We start from the raw sequence: 26,407 nt of genomic DNA, 5'->3' as shown, positions 1-26,407 counted from the left end.
TCTCTTTAAGTAATATTTGTCTGAGTATAGCGGAAATTTCATTACAAATGTTAATGCTGTTTCGGTTTATGTGTATAGTTTCTTTTAAGGAATTGGCCTTCAAATCCCATTTGGCATATTGAGTTGAAATAGATTTGTGCAAGCTTCCAGAGCTTGTTAATTTATATAAATTGGCCTGATGATCGGTTAAGGCTTATAAATTTGAATCGCATTTATATGAAGATAGATCCCAAAGATTTATTTCTAACGGATACCATTTGATTGGATACAAATAAGTTAAAGTTGCTAGTATCTAGTTTTTTATTTCAATACGTAGATAGTTTGATTCCAGAGATAAACTTTTGTGAGGTTGCTTCGCATGTGTCTTTGATTTTTTAACGGAAACCATTTGTTGAATAAGATTTTGTATAATTTCTACCTATTGTTGTTAATTTAAGTAGAAGCTCAGAAGTTTTGAAGTTTAAATTTTATAAAGTTGATTCGCATGTGATTTATAAGTCCTACCTATTGTTTTAAATATAAATACGGGCTTAATACGCAGAAAGTATGTTTCGAAGGATAAACTTTTTAAAATTGATTCGCGTGTGTGTGGAATGCCATTTGTTGTATAGTATTTAGTATAAGTCCTACCTATTGTTGTTAATATAGGTACAGGTTTAATACGCAGAATGTATGTTTCAAGGGATAAAGTTTTATAAAGTTGATGCACGTGTGTTTCATTTCTAACGAACACCATTTGTTTTATAAGATTTTGTTGAATTCCTACCTATTTTTGTTTGCTTAAATAGTTTTTAAAACGCAGAACGTATGTTTCAAAGGACAAACTTTTATAAAGTTGACTCGCATGTGTTTCATTTCTAACGAATACCATTTGTTGTATAACATTTTGTATAAGTCCAACGTATTGTTGTTAATATAAATACAGGTTTAATACGCAGAATGTATGTTTCAAGGGATAAAGTTTCATAAAGTTAATATAAATACAGGTTTATTACGCAGAAAGTATGTTTCGAGGGATAAACTTTTATAAAGTTTACTCGTATGTGTTTGATTTCTAACGGATACCATTTGTTGCATTAGAATTTGAAGAGGTCCTACCTAATTTTTAATTTAAATAGAGTATTTCATACGCAGATAGTGTCTTTTGCGGTTATTTTGGGCCCTACCTTTTGTTTTTTTATTTAAATTGAGTTGTTTATATGCCGATGGTGTGTTTCAAGGAAAAGTTAATTTGCTTGCGGATACCATTTAATTGAGTAAGATTATGTTTAAATCCTTACCTATATAAATTCCTACATATTTATAAGCCCTACGTATTTATAAGCCATGTAATACGCAGATTATGTGTTTCGAGGGATAAAGTTTTATAAAGTTTATCCGTAGGTGGATTATTATTTTTTTCTGGGGATATTATGTGTTTGTTAAATATCAGGCTTTTTTCAGACACTACCTATTTATGTTTATATCTAATAAGTTTATATTATTTGACTGCGTAAAGTCAAAAGGATTCTTTATTTGTCTATTTTTAAATTTGATTATGCCGTACCTTTTAAATTTTGTTTAGCGCCGATAGTGTATTTATAGCATATTTACAATTTCAAGCAGATATACCTATTAATATTTTATTTGATATTGGAGTAGGTTTTCCCAGGTTATATGTTTTTTATTTAATTCGTATTATTATTATATATAACATTTGTATATTATTTGTATTCTTTGAGCATATATTACGAAGGTGTATTTTGATGGAGTAACCATTTTTAAATTTGATTTGCATGCCTATTATTTCGAAGGATATAATTTGTATAAAGCTGCAGCTGCAGACCCGTTTTATCGAAGAGGGATACAAAATGAAGTCAGATTCCACTTCATTTTTATTGTATTTTATTGTATACAATTCATGTATGTTCCTATGCTGACTTGATGTAGATCATTGTGTAACTTACATAAATATGTATTCCGCAATATTGACTAGCGCTTACTCCATATTTACGCTTAAGTTGATGTGTCGACTGAAATTTTAATGGAGCTTACGTTTTAAATAAAAATATGACGAACAGGTGTTTTCAGAATTTATTAGAACTTGCAATCTTTTATTATTTTTTTGCTTCTTTTTAGTTTGCGACTTTTTTTTAAATCTTTGTTTTCCATTCTAATTCCACATGAGAATAAGAAATTTACAAAAATACAGGCCAAAAGCTAACTTTAATTTTCATGTATACAAAAACAAAGATATGTGTAAACAACATTTGTTATATTAGTGAAGATTTCACTTTTCAGTCTGTGTATAAAAACAACCAAAAATATATGATAAGTAAAATTGACAGATTTTCTAAGCTTATTGAACTGTGCTTCTGCATTTTCAGTTGATATCCAGAGACGATTATGTATTGATATAACGAGTGCTGGCAAGTTCAACCGATCGATGTCAAGTGTTCTATAAGTTTGTTCAGTATTTACATCGGTTCGATGGTGATTTTGTAGGTAAGCAACAGAAGGCCCTTTATTGGTAATAGTAGTGGAGCAGAGAAGTCGATACAGGTTCCTATTAATCAATCCGTGCAATCAATCTCAAAATATCAATGTGCCTGTGTGCGTACCCAGCCCGGGGTAACGCCACAGGCGACGACGAACTCCCATGAATGGACTGGGCAAATTGCATTGATGGCAATTATAGTGCCCCTTGCCCGCTATGGGTTCGAGTTAAATTCAATCGATCGCGTATCAACTTTCAACGCCCAACTATAAAGTTCAAAGAAGAAATACATGTTGCTTGGTTAACTATTATAAAAATGATCAAATTATAAAATAAGATTATCAACTACTTATTAATATTTAAGAAGTAGCTTTATTAAAGCAATTAACAAAGTTATTTTACAGGTAAAAGGTACAATAAAGTATAAACAAGATGAGTAACAGAAATCGCAGTGAAAATTCACAAAACATTCTCTCATACAAAACGCAGAGATAAAGAAATACGTATACGTATATTAGGGGAGGAACTATGTATAAGAGTCGTTTAGAGAGCAAAATTTACTGCGCAGCTGCCGGCGAATTGAATTCGCTTTGAGTGCGAGTGAAAATAAAAAACACGCATCGCCTTACAAATGTAATTACGCAATGTAAATGTGAAGTATTTCACAATATTAGTTAAACGTTTAAATACGCAATGTAAGAGGTGTAAAATGTTACACAGTACATGTAACATTTGAATATTTATGCTGAGTGAAGTATAAGACACTTTGATCTGATATTTTTTCTAAACGTTTAGATACGTTTGTGACTCATTGCTAATAAATACGCTATAATCTAATAATTTTTTTGCTTACGTATATGTATGTATATGTATAACAAGCAAACACGTTCGGTTGGTTGGCGTTTATACCTGGCGAGCTACGCAAAATCCGGTTTAAACTGGTTCTGGTTACTAGAGCGCCTCGACCGTCTGGCCCTGGCATCTGCCTCATCAGCCTGCCTAATGACCAGCTTTCTGGTCAAAGATGCAAAACCTTTCGCGTCCGCAACGCCATGTGGATTCCCCGATTTCCCCATTTCCTCATGTTGTGAATTTGCCTGACGCGATGACGACAATGTTTTCTTTGTTCACAGCAAAAATGCCAGCTTGGTATGAATTATTTCAGCCTGCGTGCCATGTTGTAGCTTCGCTGCCTCGACATTTTAGTAAATTTTCTACACATTTGTTGCTGATGACTAATCATTTTGCATATATGTATATGTACACGTATGTGTATATATATTTAAAGTGGGTGTGTGGTATAATATATATATAAACTGCACTGAGTAATGAAGAAACTTTTTTTGATTTTGTATTTTTTTCACTTGAGATGTACACTTTAACACTGGTTATATTCGAATGAAATGTATCGCAAACGCGCACCTCTATTTATACTTTGTGAGTGGCAGCCATGGAAGTTTCGAGAAAATGCTCGTACGTTTCTTTATCTCAACTACCTACGTGACTTTATTGTTGTAGCATACCCTCCCGAAACAGCTTACTGAATTTCTCATGCAACTCATGTGTTACATGTATGTACATATGTATGTGAGATGTTTATCTTATTCTATTGTAGGTTGATTGCAGATTGCCATTTCCGTTTAAATAAATATATAACTATGTAATTCTTAATACAAACTATCATGCTTAAAGCAATATGATACACTTTAAATAGAAGTGTATTCGTGAATCAGTAATCAGTTCGCAAATAAACATTTCGTGCAAGCAGGATGAACATATGTAGCCGTGTGAGCGAGACAAATGTGTCTTTAAAGCGTGTAGATAAATATGTATCTGTATTTCAAGGGTTGCATGCGGTTGCTCATAGAATGTTCTGTTAATCTCTCGCGCTTCATTTATGTTTGAAATTGTATTATACAACTATTATACTTATGAAAATTTTGTGAATTTATTATTATAAAAAGGTAAAAATAGGATTACATAAAGTCTAAAATACGACTTAAAAATCCGCGCCTTACATAATAGAAATATTGTAGTATACAAATTTAATTACTAAGTATGTGCAAGCAATGCGCTTCAGGATTTTCATTTGTGTAAATCAATTGGTAAATGAGAAAAAGTAAAGAAAGCCTAACAGTTATTATTATTTCACTAAATCTCTAGTTTTAAACATTTTTAGATTACACAAAATGAAGAACAAAGTTGTCCAATTGTTCTGGCTTATATTCCATATATGTACATATATATATACTACACATTATCTTATTAAAAACTAATATTAAACTATTTTAGCTGTGCTAAAATGAAATTCAGTTGATGTCTAATGTGGTTTTGTCGAAAACTGTGTTAATTGGATAACATTTGAAAATATGTAACTTTTATATAATTTTGTTTAGGTACATCTACAAACTTTTTGCAGTGTAACTGTTATATAGTATTGTTTGTATGTGTTGAGCCAAGGCACAAGGTTTTTGAACCTTTGGTTAGTATAGCAGCAAAACCAGCTGTTGCAAGCGCGCGCATCCTAGTTAGAACTGCCAAGTTAGCTATTTTCCAGCTAGCGCTGGCAGATAATTAGCTTTTTAAAATCAATTTTGGCTTTTAATGCTTGATAGCACTCAAGCGCGGACAGCACTGTTCAAGAAGAGCTCAAACACCCTCCCTTTGTGTGGAATAATTTGAGTGACTTTGTTTGCTATGATTTTGTAGGTATTAATGCTAACGAGCTGACGAAGAAAACTTGAAAACTGTCGTTAAACTTGAAGCAAGAAATATGCAAAAGCTATAGAGGTCGAAGGCTATGTTTGTTTTGGGTGCAGTGGCATTAATTGCTCCATAGAGTTTGGCTATGTCCGAGGGCGGAAAGCGACAGATGACTTTTGCTAAGTTTTTTTGAAGGAAACAATATAAGTTTTCGTCAAACTGGAAGGAAACCATCACAAAAGTCATAAAGTGGCAGCCAAGTCTTAAGTAAACATGTCGCGACGATTGTCAGCACACGAACATAAACAACAAAAGGCCTAAAAGCGACAATAATGATGGGAACTGCTCGGAAATTGCGTATACGCCGTGGGCAGTCGTGTATATCCAACAATGTTAGACAATAACAATTGAGCTTGGGCGCATCTTGTTGCTTGTTGTTTTGTTTCCTGCGGTGCTAGTGCAACAATACACAGACACACGCTCAGCTGAGGACAACAGGCAGCCAAAAAGGGAAACTGACAAATGGCATAATAAACGTATTAAAGGGGAATGGGCAACATCAACATGTTTCATTCGGAACCCAAAAGAGCCCACCCCCCACTAGCTGCTAGAGCTTGGAACCACAGGCATCCTTGCTGCAGGCTTAGCCTGGCAGAGAAAAGTGTTTATTTGGGTTTGGGTTCTTTTTTTTCATCAACATCAAAATAGCGGCAACAGCATCTCATGGTCTTTTGGCTTCCCTGACATTTTACAGTTTAACCTTGCATATTGCCAAATGTAGTCCTTCAATTTAGAGCCTACAACGCTGAGCCTCTGAAAGTACAACAAAAAATATATGTAGTATATACATATGTATATAAACTACATATTAAAGCATATAACATAACTCTGTCGATGCATTTGGGGGCCAAAACACACACACACACACACATACATTCGCATAGGAAAAACACACTCGTTGAGCGCGCGAGTAGAGACGGCTGTCGACAAGGACGAGTGTGCGAGCCGTTGAGCGCCCATACTTCCCTAGCCCAAGCCCAAGCTAAAGCATTTTGAGCGCAGTCTATTCAAGTGTTGGCAGCTGACACCGGGCGCGGTTTGGCAACAAGGACCTACATTTGGTCGTCGTGCCATCGTCGTTGTCGCAGTCGTCGTCGTGTCTGTGTCTGTCGTGTCAGATAGCCCAAGAACTCAGCTGAACTGAATTGAACTAAACAGAAAAACGAGCTGGCCATGCAGCATTTGCAGCAGTGCTACTTTAGACACGACACCGTGAACACTTCGCGCTCGCGAAACTAGCAAAGCCTGGCAAAGGCCACAGGACCAACACATGGCCGCTCATGGCACGCTAAACACGGAAACGACATCGCGTAGTGCACTAATTGCAATTTTTGTGTTTATAATGTGGGTGTCATGCGATATATATGTGCGTGTGTGCGTGTGTGTGTGTTAAAGTTTGCAAAGTTGAGTTTAGTTTAGGATAAAATTACACAAAAACTCTAATTAGTTTTGTTTTTGCCTGCGACACTTGATTATTATTATTGCTTATACGCCAGAGTGGACAGCTCAGCTGTTGATAACTGAACTATGCAGGCACAGCATGAAACAGTTTCATGCTCAAAACTCTGAGCGTGAGCGTGGGATTCTTGGTGCTTAGTGCTTGGCGCATTTCGAATTGTGTTAATGGGTCTTTTGTCGCCAGCTTGTCTGCTGGGGCCAACAGTTGGCACGCCTGCACCACACGCACTCAAGAGTCTAAAATAAAATGAAAGAAAATATCAAGTCCTTACGGGCAATTTTGTTGTAGTGTCACACAAGCACAGGCAGTGAAGTGTGCTGCGTGCACTTGGCAGTTGTGCTTAATGGAATTTATATTTGGTGCGATCGAGATACTGTCGACTGTCCAGTGGCAATTTCGCTTGAGGTCAAAGTGCAAGCTGCCTTTTCAATTGCGTCCAAAAATACAATAAGAATAATGGCAATTCAATTAGTTAATCAGTCAGGCGCTGCGCATGAGTGTCTGTGTGGTCTGTGTGTGTGTGGGTGTCCTGACTTTTGACTAATGGTCAAATGACCATGTCCCTGTGCATGTCCCTGAGTTCAGCCGTTGCCTTAACAGCAGCTGCAGCCAGCCTCCAACAGCCTCCGCTCAGCTGATTAGTTGTTTTTGGTGCGTTCAATGTTATGCGCTATGTTAACCATATGAACAGGGCAGCCAGCATTTGGCCTTATCTGAAATATGCACACGAGTCCTTGGGGCCGTCAGAGTTTTCGTAAAGCCAACCAAGGCCCAACCAGCCACGAATTACTGACGAACCGACTGCCGACGAAGCCAACAACTTGCAATAAAATGTTTTATTCGTGGCTTGTACCTTAAATGCAGTTACAAACATTAAAAGCAAAAACAAAAAAAAAAAAAACCTGCCAACCAGCCAGCCTTGAGTAGAACGAAAATTGCAAATGTTGTGCAACAACAAACTACATACACACACACATACATACACGCACTCACTAAAACACACACATGTGAACAAACAAACTTTTAACATACAAAGTGCGCTTTAATTGAATATTAATTAATTTGATACAGCACGCCGAGAATCTCAGCATATCCTTCAACGTAAACACACTCCGTACAAAATGCCAAGCGACATTATTTTTATAGACTTTTTCTAAAGTACCGTCAGTAAGCAGTGATAGCAGTAATAACAATAGACAAACAGCCATTTTTATAAGCATAGAGCTAGTGAAATATTGCAAGACACTCATCAAGCCGCTGGGGGAGGAAGTGTCAGGATGGCACCCAACGGACGAATTCGCAAGCGTAAACATAAAATCCATACAAGTGGCGACATGCCGACGACAACAAGAGCAACTACAACAACAGCAACAACAACGGCAACAGCAACCATAACGCCAACCGAAGCTGAAGCTAATTTAAGCAGCAGTGAAGCAACGTTAGGAGCGGCCTCTTCAGGTTCCCGGCCGTGGCCCATGTCGGATGCTGCAAGCAGCTCCAATAATTTCACGCATAATTTGGTCGATTTGCGAAAACTCTTGAATTTCAATGAATTGCAAGGCAGTAGCAACCCCAGCCACAACAACAACAATATCAAGAAGAGCAACAGCAGCAGCAATGACAGCAGTTTCTCAAGTATATCGAGTGCTATTAAAATGAATAACGGTGCCATTACGGACACACTTTTGGGCACTGTCTTGACCACAGCAACAGCGACAGTGGTGCCCGCCGCCAGCTCCTTGTTATCAACAATTGCCGCCGTCAACAACAGTCTCAACAGCAGCAGCAGCAGCAGCACAACAAGCACATCCGCATTTGCCGTTGTATCCGCATCTTCCACTTCCCCTAGCCAGCTGGCAATGGCCTCGCTTCAAACTGTCATAGCCATGCCAAGCGGCACCTCATCCACCTATTACGCCAACTTGCTGAGCATGTCGCCGGCCACCACCAGCCTGCTCTCGGCAGCAGCAGCCACCAGATCCTACAACGACAGCATGCTACGCTGGGAGTCGCTCGATGGTACTGTGGACTTTGGTTTCGATCCGCTATATCGCCACTCCCTGGCCATGTCCATTGTTTATTGTGTGGCATATATTCTTGTCTTTCTGGTGGGTCTCGTCGGCAACAGTTTCGTGATTGCTGTGGTCCTTCGCGCTCCTCGAATGCGCACCGTTACCAACTACTTTATTGTCAACCTGGCCATTGCGGACATCCTAGTGATTGTGTTCTGTCTGCCGGCCACACTCATTGGGAATCTCTTTGTGCGTAAGTAAACCACATTAAGTAACATTTGTTTAATTGCTATTATTAACAACCGAGTATTGAGCTGCTGGGTACATTCGTTTTTATTGAGGTTTTACTGTCTATCCAGCATTTGTGTTACTTAATAGCCATAGTTAGTCTGAGATTTATTTGATGGCCATTATGTAGCAGCACGCTTTCATTTCATACTCTACTTGAGCGCGACATCAGCTTCGTATTTTTATTTCGCACAGCAAAGATAAAAGTGTATGAACATTTTCGTAGTAGCATGCTTGCTGCTTATATATTATATTCGGTTTTTGTGTTTACTCCGCATATTAGCTGGATTTATGTTTCGTAATTAATTGACACGTGGATTAGGCTTTTGGCCAATGACACGTGGCGTATGCGCAATTTGTCGACAACAAGCTTCAACGCTTAACACTAATGTCAGCATAAGTACTTGCATGTCTGAGAGTCCTGAATGGCAATATATTTGGCAAGATTTACATCATTTTTCATCAATTGCTGCCTCCGAAGTAAACTAAACGACGTAGAACAATCTAAAATTACGATTTATAATTCTAATCAACTGGTCATTTTCAATTGGCTTAATTCCGATTGATGTTGTTTCAAATAAAACAATTCAACTTTAATTTAAAACGATGAATAAATTGTTAAGCTCTTGAAGTGCGTAGCTTTGAACTCAAGGAAAATCGATTAATAATCAGAGTTCTTCTTTTTGATGAGACTCCCTTTAAAAACTCTTGTGTTGACGATATTAAAAAAGTAGCATACTATACTATCAAGAATAATCATTGTCTGCCAAATAGTGACAACTAAAAGCAATTCAATTAAATTCTTAATAATTGAATTCACAAAGGTTTTATATTCAATTGCTATGTAACCTATTTTGACATACTTAATCAGCAAGGCTATACACTCAGCCTCAATTTGAATAAAATTGCTTTGCTTGTGTCCGCCGTGTGTGTGTGTGTGTACGTGTGGGTATGTGAACTGTCAACTTGGCTAGGCAAATCGGATGTCACAGAGTTCGGGCTTTAGCTGAGAAATAGCATGCAAATCGACATGAAAAAATGATCGAAATCCTTCAGAAATCAAATGCTGATTGTAATGCATGACATGTCAGGGCAGTCAAGTAGTCAATTCGTCAATGAGGCGTCGGCCTAGTCGTCCCAACGTTTATACACCTGGCCGTCTTTAAGCTCGTACCAATTTTTGCCAATTAAAGCCGCTCCAAGACCAAGACACCAAACAGCAGTGCACTGCTAGCCAGGTCAGGTCAGGCAGCCAGCCAGTCAGCCAGCCAGCCAACCGTGAGGTGGTGAAGTGAAAGTGGCAGTTGGGGTTTGTCGTAGTAGTAAACGAAATGAACCGAATGGCAAAAACGATTCAAGCGCCCACAGAAAAAGTGAATGGGCTTTGTCTGTATGTGTGCGTGTGTGTGTGTGTATAGGTTTTTGGAGTGTGCATCATTGCGCATTCGCGCTGTCTCTCTGGGTGCGCTCTCTCACTCTCAATGTGAGTCGGGTTGTTGCTGCTACTGCTGCTGCTGCTATATATTGGGTTGGGTTTTTGTGGGGTTGGCCTGAAGGATCATCGACACAGAACTGACCTAATTTCACAAATTCAACATAGGCGCAGGGTTTGGCAAACAGGCGCAGGGTGCTGCGGGTACGGCCACCATTTAGTGGGTCATTGTGGGTGGCAAGAATTGCCTTTACTTGGGCAGGTCAGAGCCAGCCAACAAGAGACACACACACAAGTACACAGCAGCAAGTGCAATAGGCATACAACTGAAAACAGCCCTTGGGCCACAATGTAAGGTATGTTGACTTGCGAATGTGAATTCTAGTGAATTCATATTCACGCTTCATTTTCTTTCAAGTCACTGTGAATGCCCCAAAAGACATACAAATCGAAGCGAATGCCACCAACTGCAGCTGAGACAAGCACACAGCTAGAGTTGTTTATGTATGTATGTATGTGTAAAAGGAATTGGTGGGGACTCGGTTTGCCTTTTGAGTTAGTTTGGCATATTTGCTCATTGGTGGCTTAACATCAAAGCGAGTTATGTGCACGTGATAGTCTAGAACCCATACATACATATATATTGCGTATAGTGAGCAGTGCTAAAATCAAATTGCACAGTGAAACCAAAACACATTTTCGAGCATATGCTCGAATCTGAATACAGATTATTAACATATACAGCACAGAACTCTGCTGAACCTATTTATTGAAAAAAATTTATTATTAAGAAAAAGGGAGTGCATATTTTAGTTTAAATTAATTATTAATTAAGCCGTCTCAGAACATATTTTTCTTTAATTATAATTTCCACTTCCTTTTAATTATTAATGAAACATAATTTTAGACCTCATACACAAAAAATATACAAAGGGTGTTATTATAACTAATAGGGGAACTGGTAGTATTTTGTGTAGCGCTTGCTTATAAAGATTGTTACCTTAATTAAAATGACAAATGCAAATATTAAAAAGTTATATTTATACTCAAGTTTCGAAAAATGAATTTAAATATGTTCAAGGGTACAACTTGCAATAAAATCTACAACTACGGTTACATTCAAATTGTTACCGTAAGCGTTTAACGTTTAGCGCTAACGCTGACCGTCGCAGCAAGCATTAGGAGTGCCATTATCTAAGCACACCTTCAAGCCGCAGAATTGCATTGGAAGGTTGTTTGAATTCAAGGCTCTTTCTCTTTGCGGCTGGATGAATTGACCTAAATATTTAGCTCGACAACCCAATAGTCAGGGTTATGCGCGCCGCCTGTGTGTGTGTGTGTGTATGTATGTGCATGTGCATGTGTGTTTGTGTATGTGTATGCAATGATATATATTTTACCTGGGCTTGGGCTTGCGCCTGGGCCTGGGCCTCGACTGCAACTTCAGCTGTTGTTGTTGTTGTTGCTGCTGCAGTTGCTGTTGTTGGGGGTGGGTGAGGGCTTGCCTTTATTTATGTTTGCTTGGAAAACCAATAAAATGCGAACTGAATTGATTTGACGAGCAAAAAACACCTTGAGACCTGCTCTCAATGTCCTTACATAGCGCGGCATTTTCTAATTGGATTTCTATGGCATTTACCCATTCCATCTCCACCCCTTCCACCCCCAGCAATGTTATCAATGCCAAATCGTTATCGTTTAGACAATCTTTGGCTTGCATTTGCATTGTGTAGTCCTTGCACGTATCTTTTTTTAAGTCTCGTCGTGGCCGGTTATTGTTCATTAAGAGTAGCGCGTGATTTGTGCGCGGCGCACGCGACGTATGCTTAACGCCGCTAGATGAAGTCATTTTTCATCAGTTGCCGCTTTGCCGATTGTATTTTAATTTAGTTGCTACGTGCTACCGGCAACAGCAGCAGCAGCAGCATCCAGGCTGTGTCGAAGCCTGATTGCTTCTGGCACTCTTGTTCTGGTATTCAATTTAAGCGCAACAACGACATCGTCGTCGTTGTCGCGCAGGACGTGACGCAGCAGCGATAATCATAACAATAACACATTTGCCATAAGTGTTATGCTTCTGGCGATGGCCATAACTATGCCCATATCCTATCGAACCCTCGTCCAAGCAACCAACAATGGAAGATTTGTTACGTCTGATTATTTCATTAAGTTCATGTCCTTACTCACGCCTGAGATGCGGCGTCAAGCGCCTCGCTAAAAATGCAAAGCAGCATGCCTTCGTAGGCATTCAAACTTTGCCGTAAAGTTTTTACTTTTGTGCTTGACAGAAGTATGCATAAAAGGCTTGGGCTTAGTTGTTTGACATTTGGCTGTGGCTGCAGTTGAAGGCTGCGTCGATAAGCTAAAATATCGATTCAACTTATCTGTCGTACGCTATCAATACTGCGTGAAACTTAATGCATATTAATGATTACTTTCAGCAGCGAACAGCTGCACAGCTGCACAGCTCAGCATATTTTTGTTGAGTCGCAGCTTGTTTTTATATTTAATGCGCAACATTGCTGCGCTATCTAACGGTTTGCTGAACCTATCAGTGCCAATTGTCTCAATTTGATTGGGTTCAACGTGTAATTTGCTTTACAGCACTTGCTCGACTAACTTCTGAGCGACTTAATAAAAGAACGAAAAGAAACTTTCTAGCGCGCAGACAAAATTAAACTTTGGGTCGTATATCGAACTTATCAGCCACTCATCAAATAAATAGCCAAATATTAATAGCTTATGCTTATGTCCGCTGGTCTAGCGCACTTGCAACCTGAACTTGAGGCAATCTAAAAAAAGAAAAACATATCCAAACAGTAACTGAATATATTTATGCAGCTGTCCGAGCTGGTTAAATGTGCTGTGTGCATTCGAGAGACTATTGCTCCGCAGAGAGTTCACACACACACACATGCACAAAGCTGAAAAAAAATAATATTAATATTTTTATGCGTCAGCTCATATTAAATGTGGCATTTATTGGTGTGTGGCTTTGGCTGCGTGCTGCACGCTGCGTATGCGTAATAAAATGCGACAACAAATCGAGATAGGACAGTCGAACGAGACAGGAAATTAGCAAAACACACACACACACACAAACACAGCCAGTTCATAATCCTGCCACCTTGCCCCCGCTTTTGTTTATAGCTTTGTCGCCTGCAACGTGCATTGAACTCCACTTCAAATCCTTGACGTGCTAATGATGTGTTATTAGCAATGTTTTAATTGCCATTCGATCTGTCGTGCCAAAAATACCGTTTGACTGTCATCAACCTTCACATGCCACGCCCACGTCTACATATACTACATGTGTGTTTTACAGCCTTTTGTGTCTGAGTAAATTATTTGCTTCTAGCATAAAATTCATAACGCACAAGGCAGAAGGCTGTGTGGCCAATGCACTGTACAAAATGCCAGCAAGCATATCCCAAAGTTACAAAAATTCCAACTATGTGAAACAAATAAATTATGCAGAGAGTTTGCTTCAAAGCATAGAGCAAACCCAGAGCGGATCCCAAGCATATTTTAAAGCAAATTCATTTCACATTTTAGTGGAACATTTTCGTTAATTCGTAAGCGGTTTGCTCTCAGGTTTTTGTTTATGTGCAGCATGAAATTCATAACGCATACACTCCTTAGCTATATATAGTCAAATCATAGCCATAATCATGGCGAAGCATAAAAGGGAATACAAATTAACTTGGCCAGCGGAGGCGAGCAAACAATGCGTCCATGTACTGAAGCTATGGCTGTGGCTGTGGCTGTGGCTGTTGTCCTCGCTGACGCTCCTGGGCGGGCTGCTTGCTCGCCGCAATCTGAGACTTGTCACCAAATTATGAATGATATGCAGCACATAAATCTCAGTCAGCAAACAACGACGCTGTAGACACAGACGTGGACGACAATAACCATTGAACGTTCAAACACAAAAACAAACACAAGCACAAACACAGGCTCAAGCACAAGAACGTGAGCTACATGAACCTGACCGACAGTTACTCAGCATAATTTGTGCATTGTACGCTGCTCTTACAACTATTGCTATCTTATCTGATTCGTTCTAGCCTGGATGCTTGGCTGGTTGATGTGCAAATTTGTGCCCTATGTACAGGGTGTCTCGGTGGCGGCTTCGGTTTACAGCTTAATTGCCGTTTCGCTAGACAGGTAAGTGACCAAAAACATAGTAAATGAAAACCAATTAACGCTTATTCATGGCTATGAACCTTTATTGTGGGAAACGCATGGACATGGATTGGGGTTGGGGTTGGGTAACGGAATGGCGAGGGTGGGGGCGGGGAGGGTTACTGTCTTCTTTTAATGATGCACCACAACAGCGGGCGCAGCATGATGAACTGGCACTAGCGGCACCACTGGCTTTACATGATGCACTGGCACTAGCGGCACCACTGGCCTCACGTGATGTACAGCCACCACGGGCTTGGCAATAATAGGTGTTACTACCTTAACGGCTGCCGGATGATGAACCACATGACTGTCAAACAAAGCGTCAAAAATAATTGCAATGCAGTCTATAAATCAATGCTTACGAGTGCACCGAGTGTGCGCCATGATGTATGACTGGGGTGTGGACCACGGCAGGATGTGCAACCACTGGAGCCACAGCGACGACGCCAGGATGAGCGAAAGCCTGCGCAGCGGCAACGGCGACGAGTACAAGCAGCTGCAAATTGAATGCAATTTATTAAAACATTCTTGATTAACTCTCGATTAGCTACTCACAACTTTGAACATTTTGTTTAAATTGTTGAAATTGTTTTGGCGCTGAGGGTGAATCGCAACTGTTGTCGACTGCAGTGTCGAGTGTTGCTTTTATAGTTAAGAAACTGGCTGAGGAAAAGTGAACGCGACGATAATGACAACAACAAAAACAACAACAAGTGCCATACTCAATGTAAGCCGGCTGCTGGAAAACTGGTCAGGAGCTGTTGAGTTAGTTTTGTGGGTCGCCGTCTCAAGATCAAGTTCAGTGCTCGCCTTGTGCCGTATTAGGCGCCGCCTATATACATTGCTTGCAATTGTATTTCAATTACTTAGAATGTTTGTTTGCCTTGGTCGTTAGCCAAGCTCGTTTTGATTTTTATGTTTGCTGGCAGCGGCACGCCGTGAGCTTCCTGCTACATACGCTTACGGCGTAAGCTTACTTCAGCTTTAACGTTGACAGCGGCAGCACCAAAACCACGCTCATAAAACTGAAATCCTGGCAGCTTTGGATTTATCAAGTGCTATGAAAACGATTTGACAAAAGGTTTTGACATGTGGTTAGCCAAGTTGAGTCACGTCGTACTTTGAATACGCTAACAGCTAAACCTAACAATTGTTGCCTGCTGCGCCACAGACTTCAGCACAAATTGTTAAATGCCAAAGGAGCAGCAGCAGCCGTTTATCCAGCGGCGTTGCCTGCCATTTATATCAATTCCTTCGCGTCAACATGCCCCAAAGACAGCAGCTGGCGCTGTCAGCTTTAACTTCTTTATGGCTGTTGTTTCGTGTCATTATGCAGCGCCCAAGGCAGAACATCAGTATATCATTCGATCATATCAGTATATCAGTGGCCACTGCCTCCCACATGTCAGTCGAAAAGTCAAAGGAGCTACCCATGTCCAGTTGTAGTTGTCGCTTTGTTGCTTTGTGTTTTTACGAGCGCTCATAAAGTGAATCGAAATTTAAGATTTATTATCTGTGGCAAGTATAGTAACTTGAAACTTGTATTCACGCAGCACACGCTTATCACTTATGGCCTTAACCAATGCCATTTAATTGGCCAGCAGCATAGAAATGTGTTCTGGGAAATTTCCGTGCTGTGCCGTCTCCGTTAAGAAGCCCACACTAACGCGTATTATCATGAAGACCATATATCAAGCACTCGCTGGAGCATACTTAGCTATGGTTTTATGCCAATGACAATGCGGCTTTGCCACTCTACCGAAATGTCAAACAGTGCGTATGAGCAACCACAAATATTCTGTGACATTTTTCATTGCTCTTTGTTGAACTTTGGGGGCCAATTATTAAATATGTGCTGCCGTGCATAAATATGTAAACTGCTTGTAAAAAGTTTTGCGGTTAAGCGCCTGTTAAACGTCTCCTTCCTTTTATGGGCTATAAGTCAAACTCGTGGTCCATTGCGCGTTTTTGCCCACAAAATCCCTTGTCTGACTCGCAGCAAACTCAATTAAAGCTGCGCCAGAGTTATGAGTCGAAAGCAAAGCTACTAAATCCATACTGTGCACGAATTATGTTAATGCAATAATCAATGCGCATTTGCTGGCTCTATAAATAAACCTTATGACAATTTAATATTGGACTCTGCTTTTAGTGTTTGCTTGCTGGCGGCTCCTTAATGAAATTATTGTGCTTTAGTGCTATCAGCAAGCTGCACAAACGAGTCCTGACGAGCACAATGCGTAATTACGTGGCCACGGTCCAGACACACACAAATAGAGCTTGTGGTTGCATTCAATAGAGTCTATATAATAAGTAGCCAGCATTAGAACTAAATGAAAAGTGCTGAAGTTGTTGACGGCTTTTTGGCAGCTGGTGCAAAGTCCTCAGACGCAGCTCGTTACTTCGAGCTTGTTGCTCTGCTTATTCAAATTACGCATCATTATGGCAAGTGGAATAAAAAAAAAAGAATCAAAAAAGACGCCCACGTGTTGTGTTCTGTTGTGTTGAGTTCAATAGACGAGATTGGAATGCAAGCAGTCAGCAGAAAAAGGCTTAAGGATGCCGCCTGGCATCCTGCGTGTGCGAATTAATCAGCTAAGATATTTGCACACAGCTGGCTGTCGGCTGTCAGTCAGCCATCCAGTCAGTTTAAAATGGTGTCGTCATCGCCATTGTCGACAGCTCCTGTTGATTGCCATTATCCTTGACGCGGCATTGTCGCGGCATCTACTCAAAAAACTCTTTGTTGGCACTTCTTTCAGGTTCATTGCCATCTGGTGGCCGCTGAAGCAGATGACAAAGCGACGTGCACGCATTATGATAATCGGCATATGGGCAATCGCTTTGGTTACCACCATACCCTGGCTATTATTCTTCGATCTGGTGCCCGCCGAGGAGGTATTCTCAGATGCGCTTGTCTCCACCTATTCGCAGCCGCAGTTCCTCTGCCAGGAGGTTTGGCCCCCCGGCACCGATGGCAATCTTTACTTCCTGTTGGCCAATCTGGTTGCCTGCTATCTGCTGCCCATGTCGCTTATCACACTGTGCTATGTGCTCATTTGGATAAAGGTCTCCACGCGCAGCATACCCGGTGAATTGACGAAGGATGCCCAGTTGGATCGCATGCAGCAGAAGAGCAAGGTTAAGGTCATCAAAATGCTGGTAGCCGTGGTTATACTCTTTGTATTGTCCTGGCTTCCACTCTACGTCATCTTTGCGCGCATCAAGTTCGGCTCGGACATATCGCAGGAGGAGTTTGAGATACTTAAGAAAGTAATGCCGGTAGCCCAGTGGCTAGGTTCCTCCAACAGCTGCATCAATCCCATTCTGTACTCCGTTAACAAGAAATATCGACGCGGCTTTGCGGCCATCATTAAGTCGCGCAGCTGCTGCGGACGACTCAGGTGGGTGTCCTTATAGCTTTTCAAGGGTGAACATTACTAGCAGCTGTTCTCTACTTGCAGATACTATGACAATGTGGCCATTGCCTCCTCGACCACCAGCACACGCAAGTCCTCGCATTATCACGCCAATAGCTCTCGCAAGAGTCCCAGCAGTCCTGGTTTGCGCAAGACCAATGCAGTCTCCTACATTTATGAGCACAACTCGCTGCGTCGCCACAACCTAATGATGAAGCAGGACAGCAACTTGTCGCAACAAATGTTGCTTAAGCAGGACTCCCACGGCTCGCGTCAATATCTCATTAAACAGGAGAGCTCCTGCAGTGATGCATCCGGAAATCGGCGTCTTCTTTGCCAGCAGGACAGCAATGGTAGCAAGATCTCATTGTCCAAGCAGGATTCGATTGTCTCCTATATGGAAGCACGCCGTGCAGCGGCGCTGAATAACCAAGAGTCCACAGTCACTCAACAAGACACAATTTCCATAGAGTCGCGTCGACCGGCAGCATCAGCTGCGCTCATGGATAAGCGTCAAAAGTTTGTTAAGCAAGATTCGGTAATTTCTTTTGTAGATCAGCGACCAGAGCCGCGACGTCATCAGCTGGTTAAACAGGACTCGGTCATCTCGTTTGCCGACCAGCGCCGTGGTATACTTATCAAACAGGACTCGTTGATTGCAAATCGTTCCGGCGATGCGCCCACCCATCATGTGTCCATACTAAAGAAAACCGACTCGCAGCTAAGCTATGGCAGCTCCTCGCCCCGCCGCAATGTCGAGTTACAGGAGTAAATTTGAGTATAAAATTTACACACATATTTAAACAAACAACACTAAGTCAAGCAAACATACATACATATTTGGAATAATATATAAAACTTTATATTTGTTATGGGAATAAGTGTGCGTGGGCCAGCAGAGTGGGTGACGGGGGGTGTGTGAGCGCGTGTGGTACTGTGATAGGAGCGGAAGAAGCTGGTGGCAAGGGTTTGGACCAATTTGTTTAGGGGCGGGGCTTAGTTAATAAACCGGATTGCTTAGACGGTCACACAGAGACACCAATTTAGACATTAGATGTTTTATACGTGTTCCAATAGTTCTATATAAACCTATACACGCACACAGACACACAGAGACAAACAAAAAACACACATACGCAAGCATGATTAGCTAGTACACAGACACAAACACACATATATATACGTATATACATGGAACTACTCTTAACTATACTTATTCGTACGTATACGTAACGTTACACAGTTTTAAGATTGTTTGTACTCGTAAATTGCTATGGGGAAAGAGATGCAAAGTTAGAGAGCGAAAGGAACAGCAGTCAGCGGGTTGTAGAGTAAGAGAGAGAGGGTGCAATTTTTTTACTATCAGCAGGCGATTCAAGCTAAACATTTTCTACTAAAGCCAGAGTGAAACGTATCCTTGATACGGCCGGAACAGTCCAGTATCAAATTTGAGAAAAAATAATGCAAGTACACATAAATATAAAGATAAAAGTAACTCAACATATTGAGATTTAAAGGAAACGAAAAGCAAAACAAACAAACAAAATATATATTATATATTACACCGAGGTCTAAAGTAACGTACCTACTAAAGTTTTGTATGAAAATTCTTACAATTTATATAGACATATATACAGATATATTTTTAAATAAGCAATATGCAATACACTCGTCGGTATGCATCTATCAAACAACAATAATCAATTTTATTAGAGTTTTACACCAAACGAATCGCAACAGCGAAACGGCACAACGGATTAATCAAATATAATTGTGAGTATACATACATATATTCACAGTATATTTGGATCGCAAATGGCTTCAATAAGTGAAGCATAAGCAAAAGTCAAGTCAAACAAATATTTACTATGAAAAGCTGTCCGTAATTTCGCACTAAACGTATTACTAATAATGAAACAAAATAAAACAATAATCGAAATCGCAAAACTCGTTAGCTTCTAAAAACAAACAAATAAAAAACACGAGAACAGTATACATTTTAATGAACGATATAACGATATAACATAAGCGATATAACTTGGAACTAAAACAAAACACCAAACACACACACTGACAACTTAAACGAAAACATATAAAATTATGCAATTTTATTGTTAGCCAAACCTATCAACATACATAGCATATTGATATTATATGGTAATAAATACATTCTTTTCAAAAGATAAACAAAGCTTTCAAAAATGCAATCGGTTAAACAAGCTGCATACGTACATAGGTAGTATATATAATATCGTACGATTGAACAAAAATATACCTATTATTAAAATTTATTAAAATAAACGAATCGAACTTTAAGTTTCAAAAATGAAATAACTACAAGTAGTACATTTTTAAGTAAACATTCAATAAAAATTTATTTCAATATGGCTTCTGTTTGATATTATATACGAATTGTGCGATTAAATGACATAAACGAAATCCAATAAGTAATCAAAAAACTACAATATGCGTTATTAGAATACATACGTACATACATATACTATGTGAACACCAAAAATACAAGCATATTAGCAGAAATAAATGGAATATACATATGTGTGTATTGTTATTATAATAAACAAAATTAAAAAGCAAAACCAACTCGTTTCTTTCATGGCAAGCTCTAGATGTAATTACAAATTGTTTGCTTTTACTACTATTCGTTTTCTTTAAGTGTACGATCACATGGGAGAGCGAGCATATCACTAAACTCTCTGTTTATTTCGCTCGATTGTCACTTAAACGGCCAGTTGTTTATTGGACTTCGCAGCTTGAGTACAGAATACAGAATTTTCCATTATTTGTAATGAATCGTTGGCATAATAGGGTTGCTGTTGTCACGGGTGCCAGCTCTGGGATTGGTGCTGCCTGCTGTAGGGATTTGGTGGCCAAGGGCATGATTGTGGTGGGCTTGGCACGCCGGATTGATCGACTAGAGCAGCTCAAAGCTTCGTTGCCTTGTGATCTTGCTCCACATTTCCATGGACAGCAGTGTGACGTCAGCGACGAGCAACAAGTGATTGAAGTTTTTAATTGGATAGATAAGACTCTAGGCGGAGCAGATGTACTTGTGTGCAATGCAGGCATTATACGACGCGTATGCATTACTGATGAGGGAAACAGCGCTGATCTGCGCGACACGCTTAACACCAATGTCTTGGGGGTAAGCTGGTGTATTCGACAGGCTTTTCAGTCCATGCAGCGACGTCAATTAAACGATGGACATATGCTCATCATCAATAGTGTGGCTGGTCATACCGTGCCAAATGCACCAGGTTTTAGTTTAAATATGTATGCGCCATCAAAGCATGCAATAACAGCGCTTACTGAGGTTCTTCGCCAAGAATTTGTTAATAAGGGAACAATGTTAAAAATAACTGTAAGTCAATACTTCTAATCTTCTTATCTTTGATTACAATACTAATATTTACTTCATAGAGCATCAGCCCCGGAGTTGTTGATACTGAAATCTTCGATGAAAATTCTGCAGAAGTATTGGCAAATATGCCAATGCTGCGTGCCGAAGATATAGCCGATGCTGTGACCTACTGCATTCAAACTCCTCCTAATGTTCAAATTCACGAGATGACCATTAAGCCCGTTGGCGAGAGGTTCTAGATATTTTATTCAATCTGAAAACTGTTTCGAACACATTTAATATCACTTAACACTTTTATTAAACTAAAGTTTAAATTTGGATTAATCAAACCAGTAAAAATAAACAGCTTTCCAGATTCAGATTTAATATTTATTTAGTCTTGTTCATCATTTGAATGCAACAAGCTCACTAGTTCATTTGAATGACCCGCTCAAAGTGCGAATAACACACTGTCATCCAGTGCAGCAGTCGTAGTGCGTGTCGGGTATTGTTTTTATTTAAATATTTCTTACTTTAATTCCGTTAGTTGCTTAATTGGTCGCTCATTTCAAAATTGCAATACACGTAGCGATTATATTTCACGGGTTATTTAACCTTCGCGTTTCCTGGTAACAAAACAAAAGCTAATTAAATTACACAAAGAAAGGCATCTGCCTACATCGTCTACGTCATTGCTATTTTCGTGTATATTCTTCTTCGATTATGAATGTGGAACAGCAGCAACAACAACAACAACCGCAGCCTGTGCTGGCCACAGCTCCCACGGCTGTTGAAGAGGAGCAACTGGACATGGCTGACAGTATGAAGCATTGCTTTGAGAACCTAATAGTCATCGATGTGGGCGCGAATTTGACCAACAAAAAATATAGCCGTGATCTGGATTCTGTTGTTCAACGAGCAAGAGACGCAGGTTTGTTCAAGTCGCTGACACACTAATTGAAAGAGAACAAAGCAGAGATAACGCTGTCTAATAATAAAACATGACAATTGTCTTGGGCGAGGCAAGTGGTCAGCAAACGCACACGCACTGGGAAGGTCAAGCTGCACGGGCGATAGATACAACGAGTGCAGTATGTCTGTGTGTGTGCGTATGGTTAAGTGAGAGTGTGTGTGTAGTGTATTTGTTTATTGGCTTGCAGTCTGCATTTCGTTGACTTTCTCTTTAATCTTGAATGTTAATTTTCATCTCTTGCCTATGCAGGTGTTCAAAAACTAATGGTTCACGGCACATCGGTCAAATCAAGCAAGGAAGCGCTGCGCCTCTCGCGCATATACCCCGACATTATCTACTCGACTGCTGGCATACACCCGCACGACTCGAAATCCATTGTGGAGGAGCCGTCCACATGGTTTGATTTCGAGCACATTGCTCAGGCGCAGGAGTGCGTTGCAGTTGGTCCATGTGGCCTGGATTACCAGCGTGACTTCTCGGAACCAGATGCCCAAAAACAGATATTCACTAAGCAGCTGCATCTCGCAATCCGGCTCAATAAACCTCTATTAATACACGAGCGATCGGCTCAGAATGATGTACTCGAAATACTCGACAAGTATGAAGGTCAACTATTAAACACCAAAGCCACTAATAACGTTTATTTATCGCAGATTCGAGAATCTACCGCCTGTAATTATCAGAGGTTTTATGGGCACTGCTGAGGAAGCACTGAAGTACCTGGATCGAAGGTTTTACATTAGTTTAACTGGTTACTTGTGTAAGGACAAATCAGACACGGGAGTTCGTAAACTGCTGGAAAATGGCACACTGCCGCTGGACAGGTTGCTGGTTGAAACAGATGCTCCATTCATGTATCCAAACACTAGAGCCTCCAAGTTACCACAGCATGTAAAGAGTGGCATTACTGAACGCTCGTTGCTGTACTTACATAGGTAAGTTGGAATGGTTGTCCTTGGGAGCGGTCGTTTGCACTTAAGCATGTTGTTACTTTGCAGATATTGCACATTTCAACGTAATGAGCCATGCAGTCTGCCAGCAATTGTGGAAATGATTGCTGCATTCATGAAGAAAACGCCTGATGAGGTAGCCTTGGCTACTGCCTTTAACGCCTTAAAACTATTTGGCTTGTCCTAAACGGTGCTAGCACTTATACAACGAGCCTGAGATTCACGATAGACTCACACCAAGTGCCTTAACTACAAATCGAATTCAGGATGTCCTTACCCTGACCCAAACGCGAACTTTACTCACACTTTTAACACGCAAACACAATAACGACGCATTCACATGCGATTTGCTAGCAAACGTCTATAGTATATACATATGATGTGCAAATTTTTGTCAAAATTCGCAAGTTTAGTTTTAAGTTGTTGGAACTTTGTAGGCAATGTTTTGTTTACTTGTATTGTACTACCCACTAAATGGTGCCAAGGTAGTGCCAATTTACACCGCAGCCAACCGTTTCACACCTTGAAGCGTACGCTTCATATCGCATTCATAAGCGCTAAATGTTAAATGCTGCAGCTATATTGTTTTTCATGTCTTTTTCCTGTATTTAGCTTAAGGGTTATTTTACTTTTCCTGGTTTTTTTGTACACCAACCAATTAAGAATAGTTTAGTTTGTAGTACAATTTTTGTAAATATTTATTTTTTTGTTGTTCGTTGTGGGCCTAAGAGGCTCGCTGACTGTGCGATTCGAGAAGATTGATGATTATGGTAAACGTGATGTGATCATTTAAGAGCTTAATATTTATATAATATCCAACATTATAAAAACAATAAGTTATTGCTATGCATATGCATACATACACTATATTTTGTTATACATTTATATATTATATATATAAAACTGAACTGATGAACTAACTCTAACCGAGGTGCATGAAAAGAGCTTTGTGCTCACACTCACATACCCATATACATATATACACGCGCACTCACACCAATTTCCATTTGAATAAAGATATATCGAATTTAAATGAGGTTTCACAAATATTTTTGGTTTGCCTTCGCGCTGAATGCAGCGCTATGTATTATTTGCTCTTAAAAACGATGTATGTTGTGTAAATCTTCGAACTGTTTGAGTCTATGCAAATTATCCCACCATTGTTTGAGTCGGTGATGCAGTATAAGATCAAACCATGGGGTCAATGGAGCGTCCAATTTGGCGATAGCATCGTCAATTTTTTGGCGCTTCACATAGCGCACTTCGCTTACCTCATTAGCATTGGGCTTGAGTGTGACGTCCTTCTGCAGGAAAAGGATATAGTCAATCTCATGCTCACCCCACACACCATCGCCTGTGTTGGCATAATGTATGCGAGTCAAAAAGTGAAAGTGTTCGGGCTGAATCTCATGTGTTGGTATGCCCAATTCAAAATTGAGTCGTCGCTGGGCTGCCAAGCGTATGCCCAAGGCGTTGGACTCTTGTCGCTCCTGCTCTATGTCATGCAAAGGATGACTGCAGCACGCGTTCGTGTAAGTGTCAGGAAATGTTATCTAAAATAAAAGTGGTTAATATCATATACTCAAAAGTAAAAATAAATCTTCATACTTTATGCACTGAGCGGCGTTGCACCAGCATATCTCCTTGACTGTTGAAAAGGAAAACGCTGAAGGCTCGATGCAACTTAACGTCTCCAGTCTCCGGATGTACTCGATGGCAGTCAGCCTTAGATGCAGCCCCAATGGCCTTGTCGTTCTCATCCACTAAGATGCATTTCTCATTAAGAGCACTTGCCTGTAAAGGATCGTGAATTTCAAGATTTGCCTCCCTCGGTTGCCCTACTGACGTGTAAGAGCATCTTCGTAATAACTGGAGCCGTGGCCAAAGTGTCCAACGCGCCTTCAACATTTTGGGCAACAAATGTATTAATGACTAGCTTCGAGTTATGCCAAAACAAATCTGAAAAGTGAAAACGCATAATCGAATTCGATAGTTGCGTTGCCAACTGACGTGGTTATGCTTATTGTCAGCCAACACTGGCCGTTACAAACAGCTGTTTACCAATTTTGCAGCCCTGGCAAAAGTGATACACATTCATTATCAGTTTTTCACAGCGTCTAAAGCTGAAAATTGTAAATAGCAAAGTAATTACTTGAGTAATTACGCAAACAGATATTAAAAAATGGTGAGCCTGGTCTAAACTCTACATACATATGAAACTTTTCTTAATTTCCTTGGTTGCAGATACGCTTTATACTTATACAAAACCGTGCAGGCAAGACTCGCTTGGCCAAGTGGTATATGAACTTTGATGACGATGAAAAGCAAAAACTGATTGAAGAGGTTCACGCCGTAGTTACAGTGCGAGATGCCAAGCATACCAACTTTGTTGAGGTGATATTTTGGTATTATACACCATTTGAAGCTCAACTAACGATACCCCCTCTCTATGACCGTTTCCATAGTTTCGTAATTTTAAAATTGTGTACAGACGCTATGCGGGTCTCTACTTCTGTATCTGCGTGGATGTCAACGACAATAACTTGTGTTATCTGGAAGCAATTCATAACTTTGTGGAAGTGCTGAACGAGTATTTCCATAATGTATGTGAGCTGGATCTCGTCTTTAACTTCTACAAGGTATACAGTGTTGTGGATGAGATGTTTTTGGCTGGCGAAATACGAGAAACCTCCCAAACAAAAGTGCTCAAGCAGTTATTGACATTAAACTCGTTGGAATAGAGAATTTACTCCCATTATATCGATGCATTCCCATTGCCCGCTTATCGAATCTTCTATCACACAATATTATGTATTATTATCTACATGTGTTCTATATGCAAGCTAAACTCTCAATTGTTAAAAGCCGTGTTTAGACTCAAATAATTTATAATAAGAGATTATATGCATATGCAAATATTAAATATTATTTAAAACAAACAGTTATCTGAATGCTGAAAACTTGCATAGAAATGTGTAATTGTGGGTGTGGGATGTGGGTGGTTTCCGCCCCCCAATAGAAATTAGCGGAGCCCTGCCAATGAAGTTGTTCAACACTAGCCAGCATATGTATATCGAAAATCGAGCACT

At 40.1% G+C, this 26,407-nt stretch overlaps 6 protein-coding genes across 6 annotated transcripts; 4 read left to right on the top strand and 2 right to left on the bottom strand.

Moving 5' to 3' along the window:
- Window positions 1-7,832: 7,832 nt before the first annotated feature.
- On the top strand, window positions 7,833-19,532 carry LOC108601613 (neuropeptide SIFamide receptor). Its single transcript, XM_033293975.1, has 4 exons — window positions 7,833-8,963; window positions 14,498-14,597; window positions 17,381-18,022; window positions 18,083-19,532. Exons 1-4 carry the CDS (start codon window positions 7,976-7,978, stop codon window positions 18,807-18,809), a joined length of 2,457 nt encoding a protein of 818 aa, XP_033149866.1. The 5' UTR covers window positions 7,833-7,975; the 3' UTR covers window positions 18,810-19,532.
- Window positions 14,638-15,240, bottom strand: LOC108601892 (A-kinase anchor protein 14). Its single transcript, XM_017989867.1, has 3 exons — window positions 15,174-15,240; window positions 14,981-15,114; window positions 14,638-14,925 (listed from the first exon to the last, which is right to left on the bottom strand). The coding sequence occupies exons 1-3, from the start codon at window positions 15,183-15,185 to the stop codon at window positions 14,748-14,750; spliced, it is 324 nt and encodes a 107-aa protein (XP_017845356.1). The 5' UTR covers window positions 15,186-15,240; the 3' UTR covers window positions 14,638-14,747.
- Window positions 19,533-20,800: 1,268 nt separating the features above from the next.
- LOC108602219 (farnesol dehydrogenase) lies at window positions 20,801-21,765 on the top strand. Its single transcript, XM_017990266.1, has 2 exons — window positions 20,801-21,416; window positions 21,476-21,765. Exons 1-2 carry the CDS (start codon window positions 20,844-20,846, stop codon window positions 21,653-21,655), a joined length of 753 nt encoding a protein of 250 aa, XP_017845755.1. The 5' UTR covers window positions 20,801-20,843; the 3' UTR covers window positions 21,656-21,765.
- A 110-nt stretch (window positions 21,766-21,875) lies between these two features.
- On the top strand, window positions 21,876-24,351 carry LOC108603219 (3'-5' ssDNA/RNA exonuclease TatD). The gene is made up of 4 exons (XM_017991818.1): window positions 21,876-22,326; window positions 22,618-22,966; window positions 23,022-23,303; window positions 23,367-24,351. The coding sequence occupies exons 1-4, from the start codon at window positions 22,119-22,121 to the stop codon at window positions 23,503-23,505; spliced, it is 978 nt and encodes a 325-aa protein (XP_017847307.1). The 5' UTR covers window positions 21,876-22,118; the 3' UTR covers window positions 23,506-24,351.
- Window positions 24,020-25,293, bottom strand: LOC108603220 (isopentenyl-diphosphate Delta-isomerase 1). The gene is made up of 2 exons (XM_017991819.1): window positions 24,927-25,293; window positions 24,020-24,871 (listed from the first exon to the last, which is right to left on the bottom strand). Exons 1-2 carry the CDS (start codon window positions 25,224-25,226, stop codon window positions 24,416-24,418), a joined length of 756 nt encoding a protein of 251 aa, XP_017847308.1. The 5' UTR covers window positions 25,227-25,293; the 3' UTR covers window positions 24,020-24,415.
- A 103-nt stretch (window positions 25,294-25,396) lies between these two features.
- LOC108603223 (AP-2 complex subunit sigma) lies at window positions 25,397-26,224 on the top strand. Its single transcript, XM_017991821.1, has 3 exons — window positions 25,397-25,503; window positions 25,563-25,712; window positions 25,784-26,224. Exons 1-3 carry the CDS (start codon window positions 25,501-25,503, stop codon window positions 26,057-26,059), a joined length of 429 nt encoding a protein of 142 aa, XP_017847310.1. The 5' UTR covers window positions 25,397-25,500; the 3' UTR covers window positions 26,060-26,224.
- Window positions 26,225-26,407: the final 183 nt, after the last annotated feature.

Source organism: Drosophila busckii, chromosome 3R, assembly GCF_011750605.1.
Source record: "Drosophila busckii strain San Diego stock center, stock number 13000-0081.31 chromosome 3R, ASM1175060v1, whole genome shotgun sequence".
Lineage (NCBI taxonomy): Eukaryota > Metazoa > Arthropoda > Insecta > Diptera > Drosophilidae > Drosophila > Drosophila busckii.
Note: the sequence above shows the minus strand (reverse complement) of the source record. Positions and strands in the feature narration are given on the sequence as shown.

What these genes read in the sequence shown, in the direction of transcription:
- LOC108603223 (XM_017991821.1), top strand. An exon ending in AGCATACCAACTTTGTTGAG is followed by an intron (nt 25,713 to 25,783) that starts GTGATATTTTGG and finishes CCGTTTCCATAG; the next exon opens with TTTCGTAATTTTAAAATTGT.
- LOC108601892 (XM_017989867.1), bottom strand. An exon ending in GGCGCACACTCGGTGCACTC is followed by an intron (nt 14,926 to 14,980) that starts GTAAGCATTGAT and finishes TTTGTTTGACAG; the next exon opens with TCATGTGGTTCATCATCCGG.
- LOC108602219 (XM_017990266.1), top strand. Translation starts at nt 20,844, where the DNA reads ATGAATCGTTGGCATAATAGGGTTGCTGTTGTCACGGGTGCCAGCTCT. An exon ending in GAACAATGTTAAAAATAACT is followed by an intron (nt 21,417 to 21,475) that starts GTAAGTCAATAC and finishes TTTACTTCATAG; the next exon opens with AGCATCAGCCCCGGAGTTGT.
- LOC108601613 (XM_033293975.1), top strand. Translation starts at nt 7,976, where the DNA reads ATGGCACCCAACGGACGAATTCGCAAGCGTAAACATAAAATCCATACA. An exon ending in CATTGGGAATCTCTTTGTGC is followed by an intron (nt 8,964 to 14,497) that starts GTAAGTAAACCA and finishes GATTCGTTCTAG; the next exon opens with CCTGGATGCTTGGCTGGTTG. An exon ending in ATTGCCGTTTCGCTAGACAG is followed by an intron (nt 14,598 to 17,380) that starts GTAAGTGACCAA and finishes CACTTCTTTCAG; the next exon opens with GTTCATTGCCATCTGGTGGC.
- LOC108603219 (XM_017991818.1), top strand. Translation starts at nt 22,119, where the DNA reads ATGAATGTGGAACAGCAGCAACAACAACAACAACCGCAGCCTGTGCTG. An exon ending in TCAACGAGCAAGAGACGCAG is followed by an intron (nt 22,327 to 22,617) that starts GTTTGTTCAAGT and finishes TTGCCTATGCAG; the next exon opens with GTGTTCAAAAACTAATGGTT. An exon ending in TCGTTGCTGTACTTACATAG is followed by an intron (nt 23,304 to 23,366) that starts GTAAGTTGGAAT and finishes GTTACTTTGCAG; the next exon opens with ATATTGCACATTTCAACGTA.
- LOC108603220 (XM_017991819.1), bottom strand. Translation starts at nt 25,226, where the DNA reads ATGTTGAAGGCGCGTTGGACACTTTGGCCACGGCTCCAGTTATTACGA. An exon ending in AACGCCGCTCAGTGCATAAA is followed by an intron (nt 24,872 to 24,926) that starts GTATGAAGATTT and finishes CTTTTATTTTAG; the next exon opens with ATAACATTTCCTGACACTTA.